Source organism: Acomys minous (genome assembly GCF_964271855.1).
Source record: "Acomys minous genome assembly, chromosome: 20".
NCBI lineage: Eukaryota > Metazoa > Chordata > Mammalia > Rodentia > Muridae > Acomys > Acomys minous.
The window spans coordinates 4306414-4328239 of NC_140502.1; the positions used below are offsets into that span (position 1 = coordinate 4306414).

The 21826-nt window shown below is 47.5% G+C and overlaps 1 protein-coding gene and 1 pseudogene across 5 annotated transcripts in view; one reads left to right on the forward strand and one right to left on the reverse strand.

Moving 5' to 3' along the window:
• Positions 1–19715, forward strand: part of TDRD12 (tudor domain containing 12) — a 69592-nt gene extending 49877 nt beyond the window's left edge. For all 4 annotated transcript variants that reach the window (XM_084770797.1, XM_084770796.1, XM_084770794.1 and 1 more), the window contains exons 18-31: positions 150–267; positions 1077–1216; positions 1435–1655; positions 3124–3223; positions 7817–8004; positions 8653–8863; positions 10796–10888; positions 12530–12702; positions 16930–17039; positions 18456–18519; positions 18616–18729; positions 18822–18975; positions 19056–19122; positions 19569–19715. In XM_084770797.1, the coding sequence (XP_084626923.1) occupies positions 150–267; positions 1077–1216; positions 1435–1655; positions 3124–3223; positions 7817–8004; positions 8653–8863; positions 10796–10888; positions 12530–12702; positions 16930–17039; positions 18456–18519; positions 18616–18729; positions 18822–18975; positions 19056–19122; positions 19569–19669 (1854 nt within the window). In that variant the 3' untranslated portion in view covers positions 19670–19715. The remainder of the gene's footprint in view (positions 1–149; positions 268–1076; positions 1217–1434; positions 1656–3123; positions 3224–7816; positions 8005–8652; positions 8864–10795; positions 10889–12529; positions 12703–16929; positions 17040–18455; positions 18520–18615; positions 18730–18821; positions 18976–19055; positions 19123–19568) is intronic.
• Positions 3236–4438, reverse strand: LOC311590747 (transcription factor A, mitochondrial-like; annotated as a pseudogene). Its single transcript has one exon. The product of its transcript is annotated as a transcription factor A, mitochondrial-like (transcript).
• Positions 19716–21826: the final 2111 nt, after the last annotated feature.

A 21826-nucleotide genomic window follows, 5' to 3' on the forward strand; every position in this document is an offset into this window, starting at 1 on the left:
AAAGCAGAGGAGAGCTGCAGAGCCTGGGTCGTATCTACCTGAGTTGACGGGCTCGGGCTCTTCTGCACTCCAGCTGCCAGTTTAAAATTGACATTGCCTGAGCTTCATGGGGCCTGATTGTGAGCTGATGTCTTTGATTGCATCTTCAGGTAGTAGAAAGCAATTCAATATTTTGCTTGAAAATGCATAAAGAAATGACTTTTAACTTAAAAAGCATCATGGAACAGTGGAAGAAGAAGTTAAGTTCTGGCTCTCACATTGTATTAAGTAAGTATTTTAATTTATATTTGTGTTTAGACAAGGCTGAGCTATTAGGGATAATTTCTTCATTTGTATATCTCATCTTCAGAATTCTCATTATTAAGGTTTCAGGATTTATTAGTAATTGTCATTTCAGATGATAATTAGCTACCTCACTGGATGGTGGCAGCGGCGCACACCTGTAACCCCAGCACTCGGGAGGCAGAGGCAGGCAGATCGCTGTGAGTTCGAGGCCAGCCTGGTCTACAGAGTCCAGGACAGCCAAGGCTACACAGAGAAACCCTGTCTCAAAAAACAAACAAAAAACAAAAAAGAAAAGAAAATTATCTGCCTCCTTACAAGGTTGACCTAGGGGCGCAGGGCTCCCAGCTTAGGAGGCAGGTTCTTCCTGCAGTTCCAGTTCGGGTTCATCTAGGTAGAAGGTCTGTGTTGGTCTGTGCATCTGTCTGTCTGTCCATCCATCCATCCATTCATGGACACACCTGTAATTAAGATTAATAATAGGAATATTATTAATGTACAGAGCAAGAGAAAACTCTATGGGCAGCCTGATTTATCATAGAGGAGGAAATTTGTTAAGCTGAGAGAGGCTCCTGTCCTCTGGAATTTTATCAGTAGGCATTTGGGGAGGGGGGGGAGAGATGGTACTTTGCATATTAAAAGTTACGCTTTTGCCTAGCAAGCATGAGGCCTGAGGTCAACCCTCTGCACCTCAAGTAAGGGAGCAAAGTAAGTGCAGTACAGAAACATGGCCCAGTGTGGGTGCTGGGCCTGTTTGTCACAGCTGCTGGTGCCTGTGGACATTGTTTCCTCAGCCTTGACGGATGACTGCATCCCACTGCTGGCCATCACCGACGCCACCTGTGTGGTGCACTTCAGCTTCCCCTCCTCGCCTAAAGTGTTCGGGGGACGCCTGCACTGCATGTCTGATCACTTTCAGAGCTCAACTGAACAGGTTTGGTCAATTTTATTATAGTTCTTGTTTTGCTGGTGTGTGTGTGTGTGTGTGTGTGTGTGTGTGTGTGTGTGTGTGTGAGAGAGAGAGAGAGAGAGAGAGAGAGAGAGAGAGAGAGAGAGAGAGAGAGAAGGCAAATTCAGAGCCTACAAAGCTTTATTGACTGGGATCAGATTGGTATGGATGATCTGTCTCTCTTATTAACCCCCAATTTTAAGGGTTCTCCCGCAGAGCAGGGAGATAAGAAAACTAAATCTGTCTTGTTGCTGACGGAGAGAAACGCAAGCCATGCTGTCGGTGCCCTGCGGTACTTGGAGCGAGCAGATGCCACAATCCCATCGGAGCTCTATGAGTTCACTGCGGGGGTCCTGGAAGCCAAGGAGGCCAAGAAGGCCAGAGGGCCTCTTTGCCCCTCTCTGAAGGCCTTTGGGTTTTGCAAGTAAGTCACTGCTTTTTGTTTTTATTTTTATTTTTATTTATTTTTTTGTCACTGCTTTTTAAGTTGAGCAGTAACATGCATTAAAGCACATAGATAACAGTTGCCCCTTGATGAAAATATCACACACCTGTGTCCTGGTGTCAACCCACTCAGCGCAGAGGCGACACCCAGAGCTCCTCACATGGCTGCCTTCCCAGAGCCGCTAGCACTGGCAAGCTCTGCATTCACCCAGGGACACCTTACTTGCACATGTGAGTGCAGCTGGGTGTGGCACCATCCATGTGCACAGGGCACAGTGACCCGCTCTAACCCCCTGTTCTGCTGCCCCCCCATACCTTCCCGGCTTAGCAGCTGCAGCTGTACTTCCTGGCCCCAGCTGGTGTTTAGGTTTCCACCTAAGCATAAAGCGCTTGTTTTTCTGTGGCTGAATTGTCTTCCTCGTTTCCTCCACGTGCTGCGCATTGTGGGGCTTCATTTTTCTTCATAACTCAATATTACTATGTTCTCGGTGTGTGTCCATTTTATTTTTACATTAATTTACTGATGAGTGTTATGTTTGCTTGCTTTTCTGTTGGTATTATAAAACGTTCTAATTAAAAACAACTTAGGGAGGAAAAGGTTTATGGTGGTTTGGATGTAACTGGCCCCCAGAGGCTCCTAGGGGCCATTAGCAGTGAGAGTTGCTATGCTCATGGCGTGTCTTCACAGCAGTGAGACCCTGGCTGAGACAAGGCTGATTTCAGTGTATCTGATTTTACTTTATTTATCTCATGGCCTCCTATTGTGTTCTGTACCTATATTGCCATGTGTGTAGCCACTTTTAGTCAGTGGCTGTGTCAGTCAGTGTGCAGGTGAGATACATATGGTGCTGCTCCGAGTGTCCCGCGCACGCCTTCCTAGGGAGTGTGTGTGCATGCCTTTGGGTGACATGCTTAAGGACAGGCTTCTGTCTCAGAAGGTAACTGGCCTTTGTTGCAGATTATGGCGATATGTCTTGAGGAGAGATGGCCCAGAGGCTGAGAGCACTGGCTGCTCCTTCAGAGGACTTAGGTTGGATTTTCAGCACCCCAATGAAGGCTCACAACCATCTCTTACTCTAGTTTCAGGGGATCTGATGCCCTCTTCTGGCCTTTGGGGTACCAGGCAGGCGTGAGGTGCACAGACATACACACAGCCAAAACATCCATACACATAAAATGAAAATACAAAATTAAAAAATTCAGAAGGTCTTGAGGAATAATAAAGAACTCAGTCATTTACACTCATCCAGTGTTGATTAAATGGAATTATTCCTCCATTGTTGATTCCTCCATAGTTGATTCTCTTCAGTCTTTAGCTACTTAGCATTTAAATGTTTGAAATAAAACTTTTCTGATTGTAGCTGCAGGTCAGTTTCCTGGAGATGTCTTAACTCTTCATGTTACTTTTTTTTTCTACTTGTTTTAAAATCTAGTCCTTTTTTTTTTAGAGACAAAAGGATCTGTCCTGACCGGCACCACATTAATCCAGAAATGGACAACCCAAGGAAATTATCCAACAACACTCTGCCAGTGTCTGGACACATAAGGGTGAGTTCTGCCTGCGTCTCTTGCCTACTGGCTAACAGTCATTTCTGAAGTCTTTCTGTCCTAACTTTTTTTTTTGAAAATTAGTTTTATTCTATGTAATAAAACAATATGCATAGACTTGGTACATCCATCCATCCATCCTTCCTTCCTTCCTTCCTTCCTTCTTTCCTTCCTTCCTTCCTTTCTTTTTTTCTTTCTTTCTTTCTTTCTTTTTTAGACCAGGCAGGCCTTAAACTCAGAGTGATTCACCTGCCTCTGCCTCTGCCTCCCAAGTGTTGGGATTAAAGGCGTGCGCCACCACACCTGGCTCAACTCCAGTTCTTAGCAAAAGGCAGAGTTTGGCAGGATACTCCATGGTCAGGGCTCAAAATGGTAGCAGAATATATTCAACAGGCAGAAGCTCATAGTGGCTGCAAAAAGGGAACTGAATACCAAGTGTTAACCACCTTTATCCTTTCTAAGTTGACAACTTAAGGTATGGAGACCTAACTGATTACTGGGCCTAATCACAAAGACAACTCTGTCTTCTGTCTTAATTTTACTCAGTGATGTCTCCTGATCAGTTCACACTTCATCGGAGGAGATCACTTCGTCCAACTTCAGCCGTTTCCTCTTCCCAAGACTTCAGTTCATCATCGTAATGAATTCTGTCATCTTTAGCAATATGAACATATGCCTGCTTTTCATCTCTAGACAGGTTTTTCCAAGCCTAACTTACAGGCTCATCCTTAGCCTCTTGGAAGCTTTCAGATAGGTAAATGTTGTACACTGACCAAGGTCTTTTTGGTTTTCCAAGCAAAATTAATTCTCTCCTTTTTATTAATGCTTTCTTTTTTAAGCCCTTTTGCCCGTCATCTTTCTCAGAAGACACGAACGGACTTGGCGTTAGCTGTTCTTTAAACTTGCCCATGGCTGCTTTGTGCGCATTCCATTCTGCCTTGAAATCGGCTTCATGCACTTTGTTTTTTCTTCACCTGATGGTCCCTTCCACAGGGCCGCAGTTGTTCTAGCCAATTCTGAAAGTGTTGCATCTGGGTGTTCAGCTTTAAATCTGGTTAGCTGTTCTGTAGAAAATCGAGGGTATGAACTCATAGGTTTCTTTGAATAAACACCCAAGTTGAAGGAAAAACATTTTGGAATACAGGCACAGCTGAGCCAGGAGGGCACGCAGCCCCCGCAGCCTGCGCACTTCTCAGCCCGCGTGCGTGAGTGCCCTCAGCCCGCCATCCCTCAGGCCCAGGGTGCATCGGCCCAGTGCCAGCTGCGGGAAGCCAATACTCCAAACACTATGGTGACAACACTGCACACACTATGATGACAACACTGCACACGCTATGATGATGACGACACTGCACACGCTATGGTGATGACGACACTGCACACGCTATGGTGATGACGACACTGCACACGCTATGGTGATGACAGCACGGCACACGCTATGGTGATGACAGCACGGCACACGCCATGATGACAGCACGGCACACGCCATGATGACAGCACGGCACACGCCATGATGACAACACGGCACACACCATGATGACAGCACTGCACACACTATGGTGACAGCACGGCACACACTACGGTTACAACACTGCACACACCATGATGCACAGCCCAGATGGGAACCTGAAGGTTTGTTTTCATGCCTGCAGTGCACAGGGCATTGTGGGAAGCCCCTCTATTTAATTCCTTTTTTTTTTTTTTTTAGAATTTTTTGAGAATTTTATACAACTTGTTTTGATCATATTTATTCCCCTCTTCTACCCATCCTAGATCCACCTCCTTAGCCACCTAACCTGGTGTCTGCTTTGAAAAACAAAACTATAGAGTCCAGTTTGTGCTGCCCACATATTCTTGGAGCATCCCCCATCCTCTGCTGGAGCATGGTTGCTCCGCCAGGGAGTGCTGTTCATAAAGCAGCAGAAAGGACTGTCTGCTGTGTTAACTTCTTAGGGCTGCTAGAGCAGCACTACAGTTGAGCACTACCTCATAACAACAGCTGTATTCTCACAATTTTACATCCAGGTAGGGGGTAGGGCTCCCTCCCAGCCCTTGCTGCTCCCCCCAGCCCCTGCTGCTCGCCCCCACAGCTCCTGCTGTTACTCCCCAGACCCTGCTGATCTTTCCCTCAGACCCTGCTGCTCCCCCCAGACCCTACTGCTCCACCCCACCCTGCTGCTCCCTCCCCCCCACCTCCTCCCCTGTTGCTGCTCCTCCAGACCCTGCTGCTCCCCCCCTGCTGTTCCTCCTCCAGACCCTGCTGCTTGCCTCCCCCCCCCCAGCCCCTGCCTCTCCCCGTAGCCCACGCTACTCCCAGGAACCTTGCAGCTTGACATGTCTTAGTTTGCAATTACATCTCTCTTAGTCTGCTTCTTCAGGATGCTGCTGCTTTCTTCAAATAAGGTTCCTCTTCTTTCTTTTTCCCCTGTTAAAAAACAAGTACTTGCTGGTCACTGGGAGGAAGGGCCACCTATTAGTGTAAAACTACCCCTCATAGAACATTGGTTGTATTCAGGAGTACTACCTGTTACATGGTTATGTGTGCTTTAGATAGTCTGCTATGTAAGGATGCCTCTAATGTGGAGTACAGTTGCGCGGATCCTCATGTGGGGATACTTAACTACATTTGCAAAGACCCTTTTGAAAAATAAGGTCATGCTTATAGTGACTTTGGATGTTAGCATGTCCTTTAAAACTTTTTACATAATTGTGTGTGTGTGTGTGGTGTGTGTAGTTTGTGTTGTGTGTGTGTACTTTGTGTGTGTAATTTGTGTAGTGTATGTGTGTGTGTGTGTGTGTGTGTGTGTGTGCATGCACATGCATATGACAAATAGAGGTAAAAAGAAGGCAAAGTGTGCACGTAGAGGTCAGAGGACAGCCTTTCTTATTGCTGAGGCAGACTCGCTTGTCCGCCTTGTTGGCTGCAGGCTGGCAGCCGTGAGCTTTCAGGTAACCGCTTTCTTGTTCCCTCTCCCATTTGCTGTATGTGCACACCAACGCATGTCTTCTTAGCACCGATGGGAGGCTCACACTTGGCCTGTGGGCTGGTAGGGCAAGTGCTTTCACCCACTGAGCGTCCTGGTGGCCCAGCTCGCCCCTGAGGCTGTGTGCGTGCCTTTCTAGGGGCCATCCTTCCAATCCAGCGCACTTTCCTTACCGACATGTTTTTCTTTCATTTCTAATCTTTTCAACTCATTTTTAAGTTTCTTCATTAATATTTATGTTATGTTTGGGTGACAGTGCTGAGGCATGATGTTAGAGCCCCTTGAACAGGATACCACCATGCTGAACTATATACCCACTACACTTTAGTTTATTCTTTTATGTAAAATAAGAATCTTTTACATTACTGTCTTCTAGGTAATGTCTCACTATGTGACTCTGGCTGGCCGGGAGCTCCTTCGCTGGCCAGCTGCCACAGTGGCAGGAGGTTCATGTGGGTTGCTATGGGAGAATTGTCATCAACAGTGTTAGGGAAGAAAAAGAGCCGGGTGTGGTGGTGCACGCCTTTAATCCCAGCACTGGGGGGGGGGGGGCAGAAGCAGCTGGATCTCTGAGTTCGAGGCCAGCCTGGTCTACAAACTGAGTCCAGGACAGCCATGGCTACACAGAGAGACCCTGTCTCAAAGAAAAGAGAAGGAGGAGAAGACTAAGAAGTAGCAGTAGCAGTTCTGTGTATTGCAGGAGAATGGATGTACTGAGAGATACTCATATTAAGTGAATTAAGCCATCTCGGAAGAAAAAAGTCCCACATAATTTCTCCCATTTATTTTATATACTACCATAAAACATAGGTATTTATAGTAAATAAAAATAGAAGTAAAATTGTCTAGGGGAACAAAGGAGATAAACAGGAGAGACAAATGGCAAGAAAAGGATGGGTGAGGCCTGGGATGTGTGTGACTTATATGTTCTATATATATGAACAAACCTTTAAAACATACATACAGCATTTTAAATAGATGTATAATGATTTTAGTTAAAAAGTGAACAAAGGAGCTGGGTGGTGGTGGTGGCGCACGCCTTTAATCCTGGAACTCAGGAGGCAGAGGCAGGCGGATCTCTGTGACTTCGAGGCCAGCGTGGTCTACAGAGTGAGTTCTAGGACACCGAGGGCTACACAGAGAAACCTTGTCTTGAAAAACAAAAACAAAAAAGTCAACAAAGGAACACATAACCAAAATGAAGTTTTAAAAATTTTTATTGTGTATATGCATGTAAGTGCACAAGTATAGGTCAAAGATCAAAGGTCGTGCTCTCCTGCCAGTTCCTGGGATCTGGGACTCAAGCACCCAGCTCAGGTCTTCAGGGCTGTGTGCAAGTACCTCTACTAGCTAAGCCTGCCTTCTGGCCCTAAACTGAGGGGTTTCAATGATGGAATTTCCTCTACAATGTCCTCTGTTAAGTAAGAGTGAGACGGACTGCTGTGTGCTTGGTACTGTCTCAGATTGGCCAGCGTCTGGCCTGCTCCCTGCTTCATCCTTCTGCCCCTGTGCACACCTGTGGTCCTTAGGACGTGCTGACGTCTGCAGACGTCCCTTGTGCGGGTTTATTTCAGTTGTCTTCTACATATGTTCATTGTATTCATTTCAGATAATCCCTTTTTACGTTTCAAATGCAACTAATTACTTTGGTCGTATAATTGATAAACACGTGGATCTTTATGCAACTCTCAACGCGGAAATGAATGAATATTTTAAGGATCCCAGTAATAAAACAGCTGCTGAAAAGGTGGAGAACTCGGGGTTGTATGGATTAGAAGAAAAAACACTTTTCCAGAGGTAAATTACCTGTCATCTCCTCTTTACAGTTGAGACGTAATGTAAGCAGTGTTAGGGCTTACTCTCACCGCAGTCTGCTGTGTGTGTCCCCTGAGCCTAGCCAACTCCCAGAAAGGGGAGCGTGTACACTGTGCTCACCACAGCTGCTACAGATGTGCATAGGACACGCAGCTGGCTCCTGAGCATGGAGTACGGTGGGCATATTACTCCAGGTATGTAATGGCCCATCACTGTGTGGAGTACACCCTCTCCTCTGCAACCCAGTGGATTTCTCGCACATTCCTGTAAGAGAGCCATTGTTTTCAGTTTACAGCAATGCCATGGCCGTGTGGGGTAATTTGTCTAAGGCTGCTCAGCAGGTGGCACAGTTAGTGTGCAGTCTGGCCACCCAGCCGTGTGCTTGTGTGCACCTACCTTTCTGAATGCACATGGCCCGCAGTGTTGGGATTAGCCTCATCTCAGAAGCACAGAACCTTTTCTTTGCCGAGTTGATTTTTGTTAATTGATCAGATACAGGTTTGTTCTGTTGCGCAGCGCACCTGCTTTAGACAGTCTGTCACTTGAGGGCCCCTCTGAGGTGTAAACACTGCAGTGTGCAGAGTAAGGAGGCTTCCTTCTGCAGTCCCTCAGGTGCCTGCTGTTGTTCAGGGTTCAGGTGCTAGAGGTGAGCCAGAAGGAGGACACCTGGGGCTTGGGGAGCATCCTGGTGAAGTTCATAGATGAAGGCAGGACCAAGGTCATCCCAAGAGACCAGCTGCTGCTGCTCCCAGAGAAGTTCCACGCGCTGCCCCCTCAGGCCGTGGAGTTCATTGTTTGCCGAGTTAAACCAGCCGACAGTGAAATTGAATGGAACCCGAAGGTGAGTTCCTTTAGCTTCTTATGTTTTACTGACTTAAGCAATACATTCAGCTCAGAATATACAGAGCATTGGGACATAGTCTGAATGTGGGTGTTTTGTTGTTTTAAACATGGGCCTCACTGTGTTGCCCCTGGCACTGTAGCCACAGTCACTAGTGTTCTACCTTAGAGTGGGAGTCGCGGTAAAACAGATGAGCATCAGCTTGGACAAGAGAACAGTGTGAACTCCTGTGACAATTGGGGCACAGGTTATAGATGCTCCCTGGAGTGGCCAGTGATCCTGGCAGGATTGGGAGCATGGACTGAAAAAGAGAGATAGGCCAGGCGTGGTGGCGCACGCCTTTAATCCCAGCACTCGGGAGGCAGAGGCAGGCGGATCTCAGAGTTCAAGGCCAGCCTGGTCTACAAAGCGAGTCCAGCATAGCCAAGGCTACACAGAGAAACCCTGTCTCGGGAAAGAGAGAGAGAGAGAGAGAGAGAGAGAGAGAGAGAGAGAGAGAGAGAGAGATACCAGAGAGGACATAGAGGAAAGAGACATTTCTTTTGGACCTTATGCAGTCATTAGAATGTCATCAGTAAGTTAGGGTATCAAAAACAAAGAAAAATGCCTGTCCATGCAGTGCAGCACAGAAGGCCATTCCACTCAGACTCACAGGGCAGTCTGAGGTGGGCGGAAAAGCCTGATAGACCGTCCCATTCATTGCCAGAGCAGTGAGTTCTGTTCATGGTAATGCCCCTGAGTTTGGAAGCTGTTTAATGGAAGTGAGGTAAACGTTATGATGAGCACATTGAAAACAGGCTTTTAAACAAGATCAAGCACTGCGTAGGCAGTGAGTCAGTATCAATAAGCAATAGCCTCTCTCTCAGCTGGAAATCTCCCTCCTTTGTTCTGATCAGAACTTCCTGAGTGCCCACCGTTGTCAGGGGCCATGCTCTGCGCTCATCAGGAGGAAGGCCACAGTCCTTGCCCTTCAGAAACCTTTGGTCTGTAAAGATGGCTTGGCCTTCTGTAGAAAGGGAGGTCCTAGTCAGGGTTTCTAGTGTGTGATGAAACCATGACCAAAGCGGGTTGTGGAGGGAAGGGCTTGTTTGGCTTACACTGCTGCACTGTAGTCTGTCACTGAAAGAGGCAGGGCAGGACCTGGAGCTGACTGGCTCCCGTGGCTTGTTCAGCCCACTTTCTTATAGAAGCCAGGACCACAGGCCCAGGGAGTGCACCACACACGATGGCCTGAGCCCTCCCCCACCAATAACTAATGAAGAAAATGGCTTATAGCCAGATCTTATGGAGGCATTTTCTAAATCTCCTTTTAGATAACTTGGCCTGTGTCAAATTGATATAAAACTCGCCAGCACATGGGACAAGTTCTCCTGTGAGTTGTTCCCAGATCACTCACTGTCCCAGGGGCACCAGAACAATCTCATGACAAGGACCAACTCTCTCCTGTCCTGCTCTAAAGGCATGAGTGGTAACTCAGACCGGTCTTGTCTGTTGTGGCTCTTCCTGAGAGGAAAGTAGTAACATGCCTGTGAGAGGGCAGGGCCCGCAGTTGCGGGTCACTGGTTGCAGAGGGCTCTGTGGCCATAATGCCTTCTGGAGAAGCAAGCAGAACCATTCACTCACTGAGCTGTCAAGGAAGGAAACTTCGAGATGCTGAAGGTATTCTGAGGGTTGATAGAGGCAATGGGTCCCCCAGCCATAGTGAGAAACACCATTACAAGTCCAGTGAAGACCCCTCCTGTTCTCAGACCTGCTCTTTCTGGTTAAACTCTACTGAACCTTTGGTAAGAAAGGAGGCTGCTGCATGCCAACTGTCACAGAGCTGTTAGGAGAAGCAGGTGCAGCTGTGGGATGTCTGTGTGCGGGACAGCACATAGAGGGTGAGATGCTTGCCTAAAGCCTCAGTTGAGTAACAGAAGTACTTTGTTTCAGGTTACTAGATACATTCATCATAAAATTGTTGGGAAAATGCACGATGCCAAAGTGGTACTGGCTTTGGGAAATACCCTTTGGGTTGATCCAATGGTAAGTAAAGGGTCTTCTTCAAAAGAAGTCTGCATGGATGGCCCCCAGAAACGATGCAGAAGATTCTAGTTTATTGCTTGAGGTTCTGTGATGGGGGTGGGGTGCTTTTCATGTTATTTGGGCCATGAGTTTGGTCTGGGTTTTGTTTTCGTCTAGTGCTATATTTTTTCATGATGACAGTGCATGTGTGCATTGTATATAATGCACATCTGTATCATACATAATTTGAACCATATGTGTGGTATGTACCATACATGCATAATATGAACCTTTGCTCACTGCACATGGCACTCTACAGTATTTGCAATGGTGTTTCACTTTACCCTCTGAATGATAAATTGCAGATCATTACATAGGTCTGTGAGCCTACTGCTCAACCTATTTGAGAGTCACAGGTCAGAGTCTGCAGCCAGGGCGCTTGCATCTCCTAGTTCTGAAAGCCCTGGGGCATGCTCAGCAGTCGTTAATGAGGAGTCCAGGCCTCGGCACTCAGAGCTGTGTTCACATGTTCATAGCTTCTGCCATGTTTCTTTACATCGGCATCTGTTGAGCTAAGGCCAGGTTACACCCTTGAGTTCCACGTGTGGGAAGAAAAAAAAAAGACCCTGTGGTGCCACTGTGGAGAAGAAAGTGTGACACAATGACATGTGGCTCAGAAGGCCTGTGGAGTCCTCACACTTCTGCTGGATTAGACAAGCCTTGTTTGTTAATATTTAACGGAATTCAGTTCCTGTCTTGTTGAAAGTAAACTTCTTAAAGTTGGAAAAGCTTTTAACACATTAAAGTGGGAGTTGAGGTATAAGACTTATGAATAAGAGAGAAAGCCGTTTTTAGGAAAGACAGATACCGATTACCAGAGCAGGTGAGGAGAGCTATTTAGGAGCCTTAAGTAGTGTTGTTATAGGTAGGATTAGAGTTGTTCTGTATTGGAGGGAAAAGGGGGAGATTTATTAAGCAAAGTTATTTTTAAATACCATCAGAATAAGAATCAAAAAAGAAAACCCCCTTGAAAACATGCTTCCGCAGCTGCAGAGCATGACAGTGTCTGCTGACACCAGGGGAGGCACACGGCAGCTTGCCTCACAGAGCCTCTCCCCTTCCCTTTGAGTGAAGGCTCACACTTCTCTGCGTCCCTCGGTTGGAGTGTGCTTAGCAGGGCCAGCCTGTCCTTCTACAGAAGGGGGCACCTGCCTGTGTCCACACCTCTCCACACAGGAATCCCACCCTTGCAGGTTTTCATGGTTTGCGTAAGTTGCGTAAGTTGAAATGCCATGGCTGGAGAAAAGACAGATAAAGTGGTGTAGAACACAGGGCCTGGACTCGGCATGAGGCACATGAGGGCTCTGAGCCAGGTCAGACAGGCCACGGGACAGCGAGGAAGAAGAAGGCACAGAGAGTATGTCTGGTTGCAGTGTCCTGGTTTGCTGGGCACTAGGGTGGCATGCCAGGGTTCTGCCCAGAACCCATGGTGTCTCACAGTGTGGGACAGGGCTTCAGAGCGTCTGCCCTTGCAGACTGAGGCATGTATCCGAGTCATGTGACTTTCAGGAAGACTTGTGAGGCTGTGAGCGTGCTCGTGATCCAGTCAAGATTCAGAGTGTGACTCTTACAAGTGTTATGTATTTCCCCCTTTGGTTGAAGGTGCATGTTACGAAACTTTCAAATCTAAAAACTTCTATCATTGATTATAATGTTCGAGCTGAAATTTTGTCCATGGGAATGGGTATTGATAATTCAGAACACGTAGAACAACTGAAAAAACTCTACAAAGAAGCCAAACTGCCAGCTTTCGAGGACCTTCCGGGACAGACCTTGTGAGTGCATTTCTGTCTCCTTTGGAAAAGCTGTTTGGTTTATGGAAACGTGACAGTGCTTTAGCACTCAGCTTCAGCGCTTTCAGGGTTCAGGGCATCTTATTCTAGGCACCCCCTCCCCCCCCACCTCCCCCACTCCCCCACCCCCGCTGCTGCTGGAACCTGTAAACAAAGTCTGGAGCTTTAGCTTTCTTTTAGAGAGCACTTTTGTTGATATTTTATTTGCAGGTGGCACCCTGTGCAGTTTGATATTCTGAACACTCTGATATACTCAGTACACTGGGGGCACCAGGGGAGGAGCAGACATGGGCTCCTTGGCTTTGGGCTTCGTTTGATTGACAGCATATGTGCTTTGTCTGTTCTATGCCTGGCCACATGATGTCACACTGAGCATACAGTTCTACACCGCGCTCTCTCTGTGTCCCTGTGGGTGGGTGTGTCCTCATGCTCACCTGGTGTGCTGTGGGCCAGGATGCCGTGCGCCTTCCCATGCTTCAGGAAGGTCTCTAGTGGCTGGAAGGGAGTTGTGGTGCTGCCACCAGCTTCTCTCTGTCACAGCATGCATCGCAGCAAGCCGTGGGTGTCATCATGGTGTCACACATGCGCACAACACTCCTCCATTGTATCTACATCGCCCTTAACCTTCCCCCTCGCCTCTCAAGGTGGTATATAGTTACTACATGGAAGCAGCTTGGGCTCCGCTTATTTGCCAGCAGGCGTGAGCAACTAAGAGCCAGGGGTGCGCGGGGGAGGGGCTGGCTGCAGAGGGGGCTCCACCTCTGAACTAATTTCCACAGTGACTGTACGCTCTGTCTGCCCGCCCACAGGAACCACATCCTCACCAGAATTTATGGTCTTTTGTTTTCATAATAGTCATTCTGACAAGGTGAACTGTAATCTCAAAGAAGTTTTAATATGCATTTCCCTGACCTCCAAGGATGAACACTTTTTCCAAGTATTATTGGTCATTTGTATTTCTTCATCAACACATTTATTGACTGGATAATTTTGTTATTTTGTGTTTAGGTTTTACAATACTTTATACATCCTGGATATTAGACTCCTGTCTGACACAGATCTTTCCTGAATGTATATAGGCTTTCTCTTCACTCTAGTGGTTGTGTCCTTTGCTGTTCAGAAATTTAACTTCATATAATCTAATTTGTAAATTCTTGGAAGAATTTGCTGTGCCCCTGGAGCCCTGGCCATGACAAAAGGTCCTACTTGGCCTCTGGGTATACTGTTGTAATCCTCTGTGACCTTGGAAGGTTATTAAGTTACAGCTGAAAGGGGAGTAGGTGCTCCCCTTGGCAAAGATAAAAACAGTTTGTGATGTGAAGTGGTTTTAGTTTTTTCTTGAAGTAAATTGGATACTTGTGGGATTAGGACACTGGTTGTTTTCCTTATACTCTAAGGAAACAAGAAAAGTTTCTGTTACTACAAGGTATTCTTTAGCAACGGAGACGTTGTTACTGTCGGGATTTAGTCCTATCTCTGGACAGAGGCTGTGCAAGCCCTCTTCATACTATGTTCTCAGAATTGAGCAGAGAAAAATCTTAACTTGGTTGTGGTCCGAGCCAGGGTCAGGGCAGAGACAGACATAGAGCCTTTGGGACATAGGATGAAGCCGTCTGGAAAGAGAGGCCTATCGCATAGCATTTAGATTTTCAGGTTTAGGGAGATTGTGACAGTAGAGGATGGTGGCAGCAGAGGCTCTCTAGGGCTGTGGAGTGACAGCCTTTGATAAGAGTTCAGGAGCCAGGCAGCTCTGGGGCATTGGAGTCATAGCAGATGGTAGCGCAGGCGTGGGCAGGCCTGGTCTGTGCCCGTGTAGCTGGCTGGGGCATGACAGCACTGAGAGCAGCATGTGGAGATGAGCAGACATGACGATGCCCAGTGACGTGGGCTGCCGGGTGGGCTGGGGGGAGGAGGAAGTTCTGGGCACGGCCTGATGGAAGTCTCGGGACTGAGGGCCTGACAGGTCTAGGGACAGGATTCTGAGATGAGCCACAGAGGGTGTTCACACTGTGAGTAAGAAGAGATGGTTGGTGAGAGCAACTCATTAGAGAAAAGGCCCAGCGCTGGCTCTCTGGCATGTAAGTAGTAAGGCCACTGGGCTGGGGGTGGGGTGTGCGTGTATCCAGTCCGGGTTCTCAGTGCTTCGGTGGTGGCCGTGACGGAGGTCCTCTGCCAGTTCCAGGGCTGCGTAGACAGATCAGAAGCCTCCAGAGACAATCTAAGCCCTCTCCCTCGTGAGAGGTGTCTGTGTCATGCAAGTGTCAATCTAAATCCTACCTCAAAGCTGTGCAGAAAGCAAGGGAACTGGGAGCAGGTTTGCAAGGAAGCGTTCCCGTGTGCTGGCCTTTTTATTTCTTGTTTTGACTTACATGATTAGTGCGCTGGCTGACTTGTCAACCTGACACAAACCTAGACATAGCTGGGAAGACACAACGTGACTAAGAAAATGCCTCCATAAAATGGGCAAGCCTGTAGGGCATTTCCTTAGTGACTGATGCGGGGCTCCAGTGCTCTGGGGGAGGATCCACTCCTGGGCTGGTGGTCCTGCACTGTGTAAGAGAAGAAGCTGAGTGAGCCGTTGCAGTATTTTGTATCTGTTTGGCCTACAAAGCAAATAACTGACACAGGGAGACTGAAATGTACTTTAAAGCTGCCAGCACTTCGCCGGGCAGAGTCTGAACTGATTCTAATCAACTCGTAAACTAAACAGATTACTCTAAACCTTATAACACACAACTATTCCAGGCACTTGCCACTGTGACCCCTGGTCTGGTCCTTGTCAGGTCCCCTTCTCTCCTCTCCAACTGTCAAACTCCTTTCCCCCTCCTGGAAGTCCCACCTTCCACTTCCTGTCCTTCTGCCCAGCTGATTGGCTAAAGAGCACTTTATTGCAGGTTGATACCTTCACTCAGCATTCCTCCACAGTAAGCCCCAGGAGCAGGCAGTAAGCACCACCCAGCATGGCCTCTGCATTGACTGTACTGTGATAGGAGCTATAAACTGAAATAAACCCTTTCCTCTCCAAGTTACTTTTGGTCAAAGACACTTGCCTGATGTCTCCCATGTCTTGGAGGCAGTCTCCGTCGCTAACCTAGACCTAGTCCTGGGAGCTGCCAGCCTCCATGCACTCTAATTAGGCCCACAGTGTTTTCAGCCTCTGAGCCTTACTGCTGAGTTAGCTCACCCTTTCTGCGTCTTTCTGAACTCTGGCTGGCTGGTTCAACCCAGCTGTTCTGGCTCAAACTCCTCTCCCAGCTGACTTAACTCATCTGGTTTCTCTCTCGCTGCCTATGACTGAATTTCTCTGTTTCGCCTCAGACTAACAGTAGGGATCTGCTCTAATCTTCTGGCTCCTTCGTCCGTCTTCACCTGTGTCTGCAACCTGTGTCAGCACAGCTGCCCCAGTGCCTCCCCTCCTCCTGCCTGCTCTCTCTGTTGTTTCCCTTCAGTCGCCTCTCCTTCCTCTCCCTTGTGCTGCGCTCCCTCAAGAGTGGTCAGCTCTTTCTCTGATTCATCGCTCTGTCTGCCTCTCAGTTAGACATCACTCTCAAACACGGGTGTTCCCTTCTGTACAGGAACTTTACCTTCATTGTCTGGGAATAAATGTGTGTGCTAAGGGCATGTCTGTATTCCAGCCAGAGTAGCCTTGTTGCTAGATTAAAATCCTTCTACAGGTCATGGTATTCCATCACAGCAGTATCAACCCTAACACACAACTAACTGCTTTCTGCTTAAAGAGCCAAAACAACAGTGATATGGAACTATTTTTAATTTTTTTTGAAACAAGGTCTCTACATAACCCTGGCTGTCCTAAACTCACTATGTAGACCAGGCTGGCTTCTGCCTTCTAAGAGTTGGAATTAAAGGCATACAGCACCACTCCTGACCGCGAGATAAATTTATATGTGTGGTCACCTGAATGAAGTAATCTCTAATTAGCTAATAGGCAAAATTAAAGGGAGCTGTGTTGGATTTAGTAGGTTTCTATGTGAAACTACATATGTTCCTCTTCCTAGTTCAGTGAGCTTGAAGGAAAGGCTAGCTGAGCAAACGAGAGTGCCTTTCTCTGATCACGTGTGTCCCTTGCTATTGGGTGCCTGGTCAGAGTAAAGCTGATGGCCACACACAAGCACCTCAGTTACTAAATGTCTATGTCCTCTTTTGCCAGAGTCTCCTGGAGTCCAATTAACCTCTGCCTCTTATGTTCAGGATACCTAGCACAGTGGAAGATGCCATGTGTTTGCAGGGCACTCACCAAGGACACGGAGGTACAGAAGGTGGAGCCGGTTCCCAGGTGAACTCAGACAACCAAAAGCCTGGTTAGTGCCTGCGTTTAAATGCAGATGCTTAACTCAAGTTAGGGTTTTCCTGTATGTAGGCTTCCCTTTCACTGTGGGATATGGGACACAGAGCAGCACACTAACAGCACCGAACTGTGCTGGCTGCCAGTGATGCTCCTCAGTGGTGCTTTCTCTGTACGCAGTGTTCAGCCCGTGAAGTGAGCACCGGCACAGGTTTGTCTCTGAGCAGTCATGCTGGCTAACAGTTCCCAGAACTCTCCCCAGGGACCCAGTTTGCCCTTTTCATTCCTGTCACTGCCGGTTTTGCTGAGTTGGAAGCATGTAGCATACACTGTGCTCCCTCCAATCTACAGCATTAGAACCAGCGCTGTGTTTTGGTTAGGTTATAGTCTATACTGTGGATAGACCAAGGTTTACTTTGTACCAAGGGTTTGGTGGGAAACGCTAAGGTGGTTTCTCAGTAGGCGCTGTTGTGATTGAAGACGCTCAGTACTTTTTTTTTTTTTACAGTGCCATGAATCAAATTAAAGAGCCTTGTTTTCTGTTTTGAATGGTAACTTTAAATGTTTTAGGTAGAGAAGCCTAAATTCCATTGTCTCACAAAATGTGTGTTCAGCAGTTAGTTATTCTGTCTGAATGTTGCCCTGTGCTGAAGCCTGCAGGTTAGGGAGCCCCACAAGCTCGGTATCCATGCACCACCCCAGTCACGTGACGCCTGCAGCTCCCCTTCAACAGAGAGCCCACTTTCCTGCTAAATCCTATTTGAAATTTTATTATATTTTAGATTATTGTTTCCATTTCCTAAATGATGTGCATTTTAGTTTCTTCTAATTATTATTTGCTACTGATACCTAAGTTTTTATGAAATTTATACTTTTTTTGAGACACAGTCTCTCCACATATCTCTGGCTGTCCTGGAACTCACTTTGTAGACCAGGCTGGCCTCCAACTCACAAAAATTGTCCTGCCTCTACCTCCCAAGGGTTGAAATTAAAAGTGTGCACCACCACATCTGGCTGAAATTTATATTCTTTTGTTTGTTTGTTTTTTATTTTTTTTATTAATTTATTCTTGTTACATCTCAATGGTGTTTGTTTTGTTTTTGAGACAAGTTTCTCTGTGTGTAGCCTTGGCTGTCCTGGACTCACTTTGTAGACCAGGCTGACCTCGAACTCACGGCGATCCACCTGCCTTTGCCTAAAATTTATATTCTTAACATAATTCAGCCTGTAAAAGTTCCCTTGCTTTGGGTACAAAAATGTGTGTATGTGTGTTATATATAAATAACCTCTGGATGCTTCCTGACTTGGAGCCCTATTGGGTGCCAGTCATTGGGTGGGCCCCATGTCCCTCTCTGTGTTGTTTTTTCCTGCTCCATCCAACCGGAAAAAAAAAACTGTGGAATTCTTAACGTTGTTGTTGTTGTTTTTACAGAAGTTTTATCTGAAGACACTGGCAGTGAGGCCATTAGCAGAACTACACAGTCACATGTGAAAAGGTATCCGTGTGCTCCTGCTGCTGGGCACCTCTCCCGACTGCGCTGTGTGCTGACGCTGTGCGCTGACAACTGCAAACCCTTTTCCTTCCCTTCCAGCTTTCACCCACAAGTAAAGTGGTTCCAAAGAGATGACGTGGTCATCTTAAAGATAAAGATCAGGAATGTCAAAGATTATAAGTGTAAATTCTTTACAGATAGAGTCATTTTCAGGTAGGTTTGTGTGTGTGTGTGGTAAAGTAAAATTGAAATGCCATACAACATTTTAGATGGCCAGCCAGCTTTATTTCTTCTTGAAAACCTAGTGCCTGGGTAGGAGACAAGTTTTACTTGGCTGATCTGGAACTGCAAGGTGACATAAGGAAAGATGACTGCAAGTGCATAGTCAAAGATGACGAGCCTCTCATCACACTTGCCAAAGAGAAGACGGCACGCTGGTGTGGCCTCCTCAAGCAGAGGGTGAGCGGGTGTGCCTGGGACCCGGGGCTCACCTGAGCTCTTTGCACTTACTCACCTGCATCCACTCTTGTATCACACAGAATCCTAACGTGGTTTTTGACTTTGACCACTGGGAGGAATGTGAAGAGGACAGCCCCTTCTCCAAGGGTGAGTTGGGCAGGCCCTGCTCCGCAGGTGGGGTGGGGCAGGGGAATTGGGTAGACACACCCACTCTTCTTAGGGACTCTACTTTTTGAAAATAGGCTATTAATGACAGTCCATAAACTTTGGGTTGATCTTGTGCTCAGTGTTGAGGCATGGGCATGCCATGACACTCGGTGATGGTGTTCTCTGCACAGTCTGAGTGCGGGGGCAGAACCCTTGGCTTCATGCGTAGTCGGGAAGCGCTTTACCACTGAGTTGCTAAACACACCTAAAAACTCTTCTACTGTGTTCCTCCTTAGAACTGTTTGAGTGTTTTTACCTGTTCGTTACTTGCTTAAATAATTTGAAAGGAAAACAGATCCATGGGGCATTTGCTGCACTGACCAAACTAATGGGGTGTGGGTAGCTAACCTGCACTGACCCGGGTTTAGTGACACCAGCTCTTCTAGTTGTCAGTTCTAAAGACCTGCCCTGCAAAGTGGCAGCGCTGGCCGAGAGCAGCAGCGGCGCCTCCTCAGACTCCTCCCCCGATGGCAGCGAGAGCGAATGAGGAGTGAGCGAGCCAACCGCAAGAGGGAGACGACTAACGGACACAGCTGTGGGACAGAAGTGAAGAAACAAGTCATGTGTAAATCTTTCACTCGGAGAGTGGATCTCACTGTCAGCGTGCGGCTCTGCAGTGATGATGATAATGATCTCCTTTCTTTCTTTTTTTCTTTTGTTTGTTTTTGTTTTTTGAGACAGCATTTCTCTGTGTAGCCTTGGCTGTCCTGGAGTCGCTTTTGTAGACCAGGTTGACCTTGAACTCATAGCAATCCACCTGCCTCTGCCTCCCAAGTGCTGGGATTAAAGGCGTGCGCCACCACACCCGGCTTGATAATGATCTCTTAATGGACATAAGGGAAAGCAGGTGGGCACGCCAGCTGACAGGTTAGGATACGACTGTCAACGCAGAGTTCAGGATGGGTCTGCAGTGGACACACACAAAATCAGAGGCACTTAATCCCAGCACTCAGGAGACCAAGGGCAGCCTGGTGTTTATAGGGAGATTCTGTTTCCAAAAACGTCTTTTCAAGCAGAGGTGCAATGTAAGCCGAGCTTATACAGTATGTGCTTTCATTAGCTCTTAGCTCATCCTGACGACTCAGGGTAGAGAGGCACAGACAGAGCAGACCGTAGCGTAGGATATAGATCGCACCATGTGGAGTTACGGCCACTCACTTGCCATGTAGCCGCTGTCTTACACATTCATACTCAGCTGCTGCCTGCCAGCCTCTTGCACCATGACCTGATGGGCTTACTGCCACCACACACACACTCTATGCGTTGTCCAGGCTTTGACAACAACTAAGAAAAGCAACTTGGCTTCTTTTGCCAAAGGCAAGATAATCTTGCCTCAGCTCAGTGGGGCCAAATGATCTGCAGGATTCTGGGCAAATAGGGTACAACTTTGTTTCAGAAATGCTAAAAAGAACCTGTGTAGTGCCTGTAGTTAACTTTCGGGGCACCCAGATGGGGCGAGTCCTGAAAACACTAATAGCAACTTTGTGAGGTTTTTTTTTGGTTGGTTGGGTTTTTGTTTTGTTTGGTTTTTCGAGACAGGGTTTCTCTGTGTAGTTTTGGCTGTCCTAGACTCTGTAGACCAGGCTGGCCTGGAACTCATATTGATCCGCCTGCCTCTGCCTCCCGAGTGCTGGGATTAAAGGCGTGCGCCACCACGCCAGGCCTAATAGCAACTTTGAACGTGGCTGTCACACCAAGATTTGGGGAGGGGTGTCACTCAGATAGCTGGGACCTTTACAAGTCTAGAAGTTCTCTAGCTCTCCTAGAGGTGAAAAGGCGCTGGGGAAGCAGCACTGTCAAGAGATTGTCCCCAAGACTTGCTTGCTTTTTTAAAATTATTATTATTATGTATACAGTGCTCTACCTGCATGTACACCTGCAGGCCAGAAGAGGGCACCAGATCTCATAATAGATGGTTGTGAGCCACCACTCGGTTGCCGGAAATTGAACTCCAGAAAAGCAGTCAGTACACTTAACCTCTAAGCCATCTCTCTAGCCCCCAAGAGTTTATTTCTTTATACATCAGAAAATACAGATGTTTAGAGATGGACATGCTGGCCCAAACCTGTAATTCCAGCATTTGAGAGGTGGACACCAGGATGTTTCAGGCCAGCCTGGATGCATATGAACTAATGTCAAAAAACAAACAAAAACAACAAAAACAAAAAACCCCAAAACCCTGAGGGGGGAAAAAAGGCAACACAGATGTGCAGACTTCAGAGCCCAGGAGCAATTTGCTGCGCACCTTATGCACACCCTCTTGGCTCTCTGTGCCAAGAGTAGGGCTGGGGGCTGGGGGCTGGGGGCTGGGCCCTCCCTGGTTCTTGGTTTTCTCGTGTGTAAAGTTAGACCTGAGTACATGAAGCCCAAAAGAGTCCAGGGTGTTGTAAGGTGCAGCTGTGAACGAGGGCCATGCTGGCATGACCTCTGCCCAGCAGTCGGGGGCTGCCCAGCCTGTGCAATGGTCTGGAACACATCCCTTCTGCTGCTGCGACTCTCAGGTTGATTGGCAGGTATCAGAGTAGCCATAAAGCAAAGTGACTCTTGAGCCAGCAGAAAGCACAGTGTCTTGCTGGGACAGTCCAGCTGTGGAGCTAGGCTTTGTCAGTCTCTGCAGGTCACCCCGCTGGTGGAGGGCTATGGT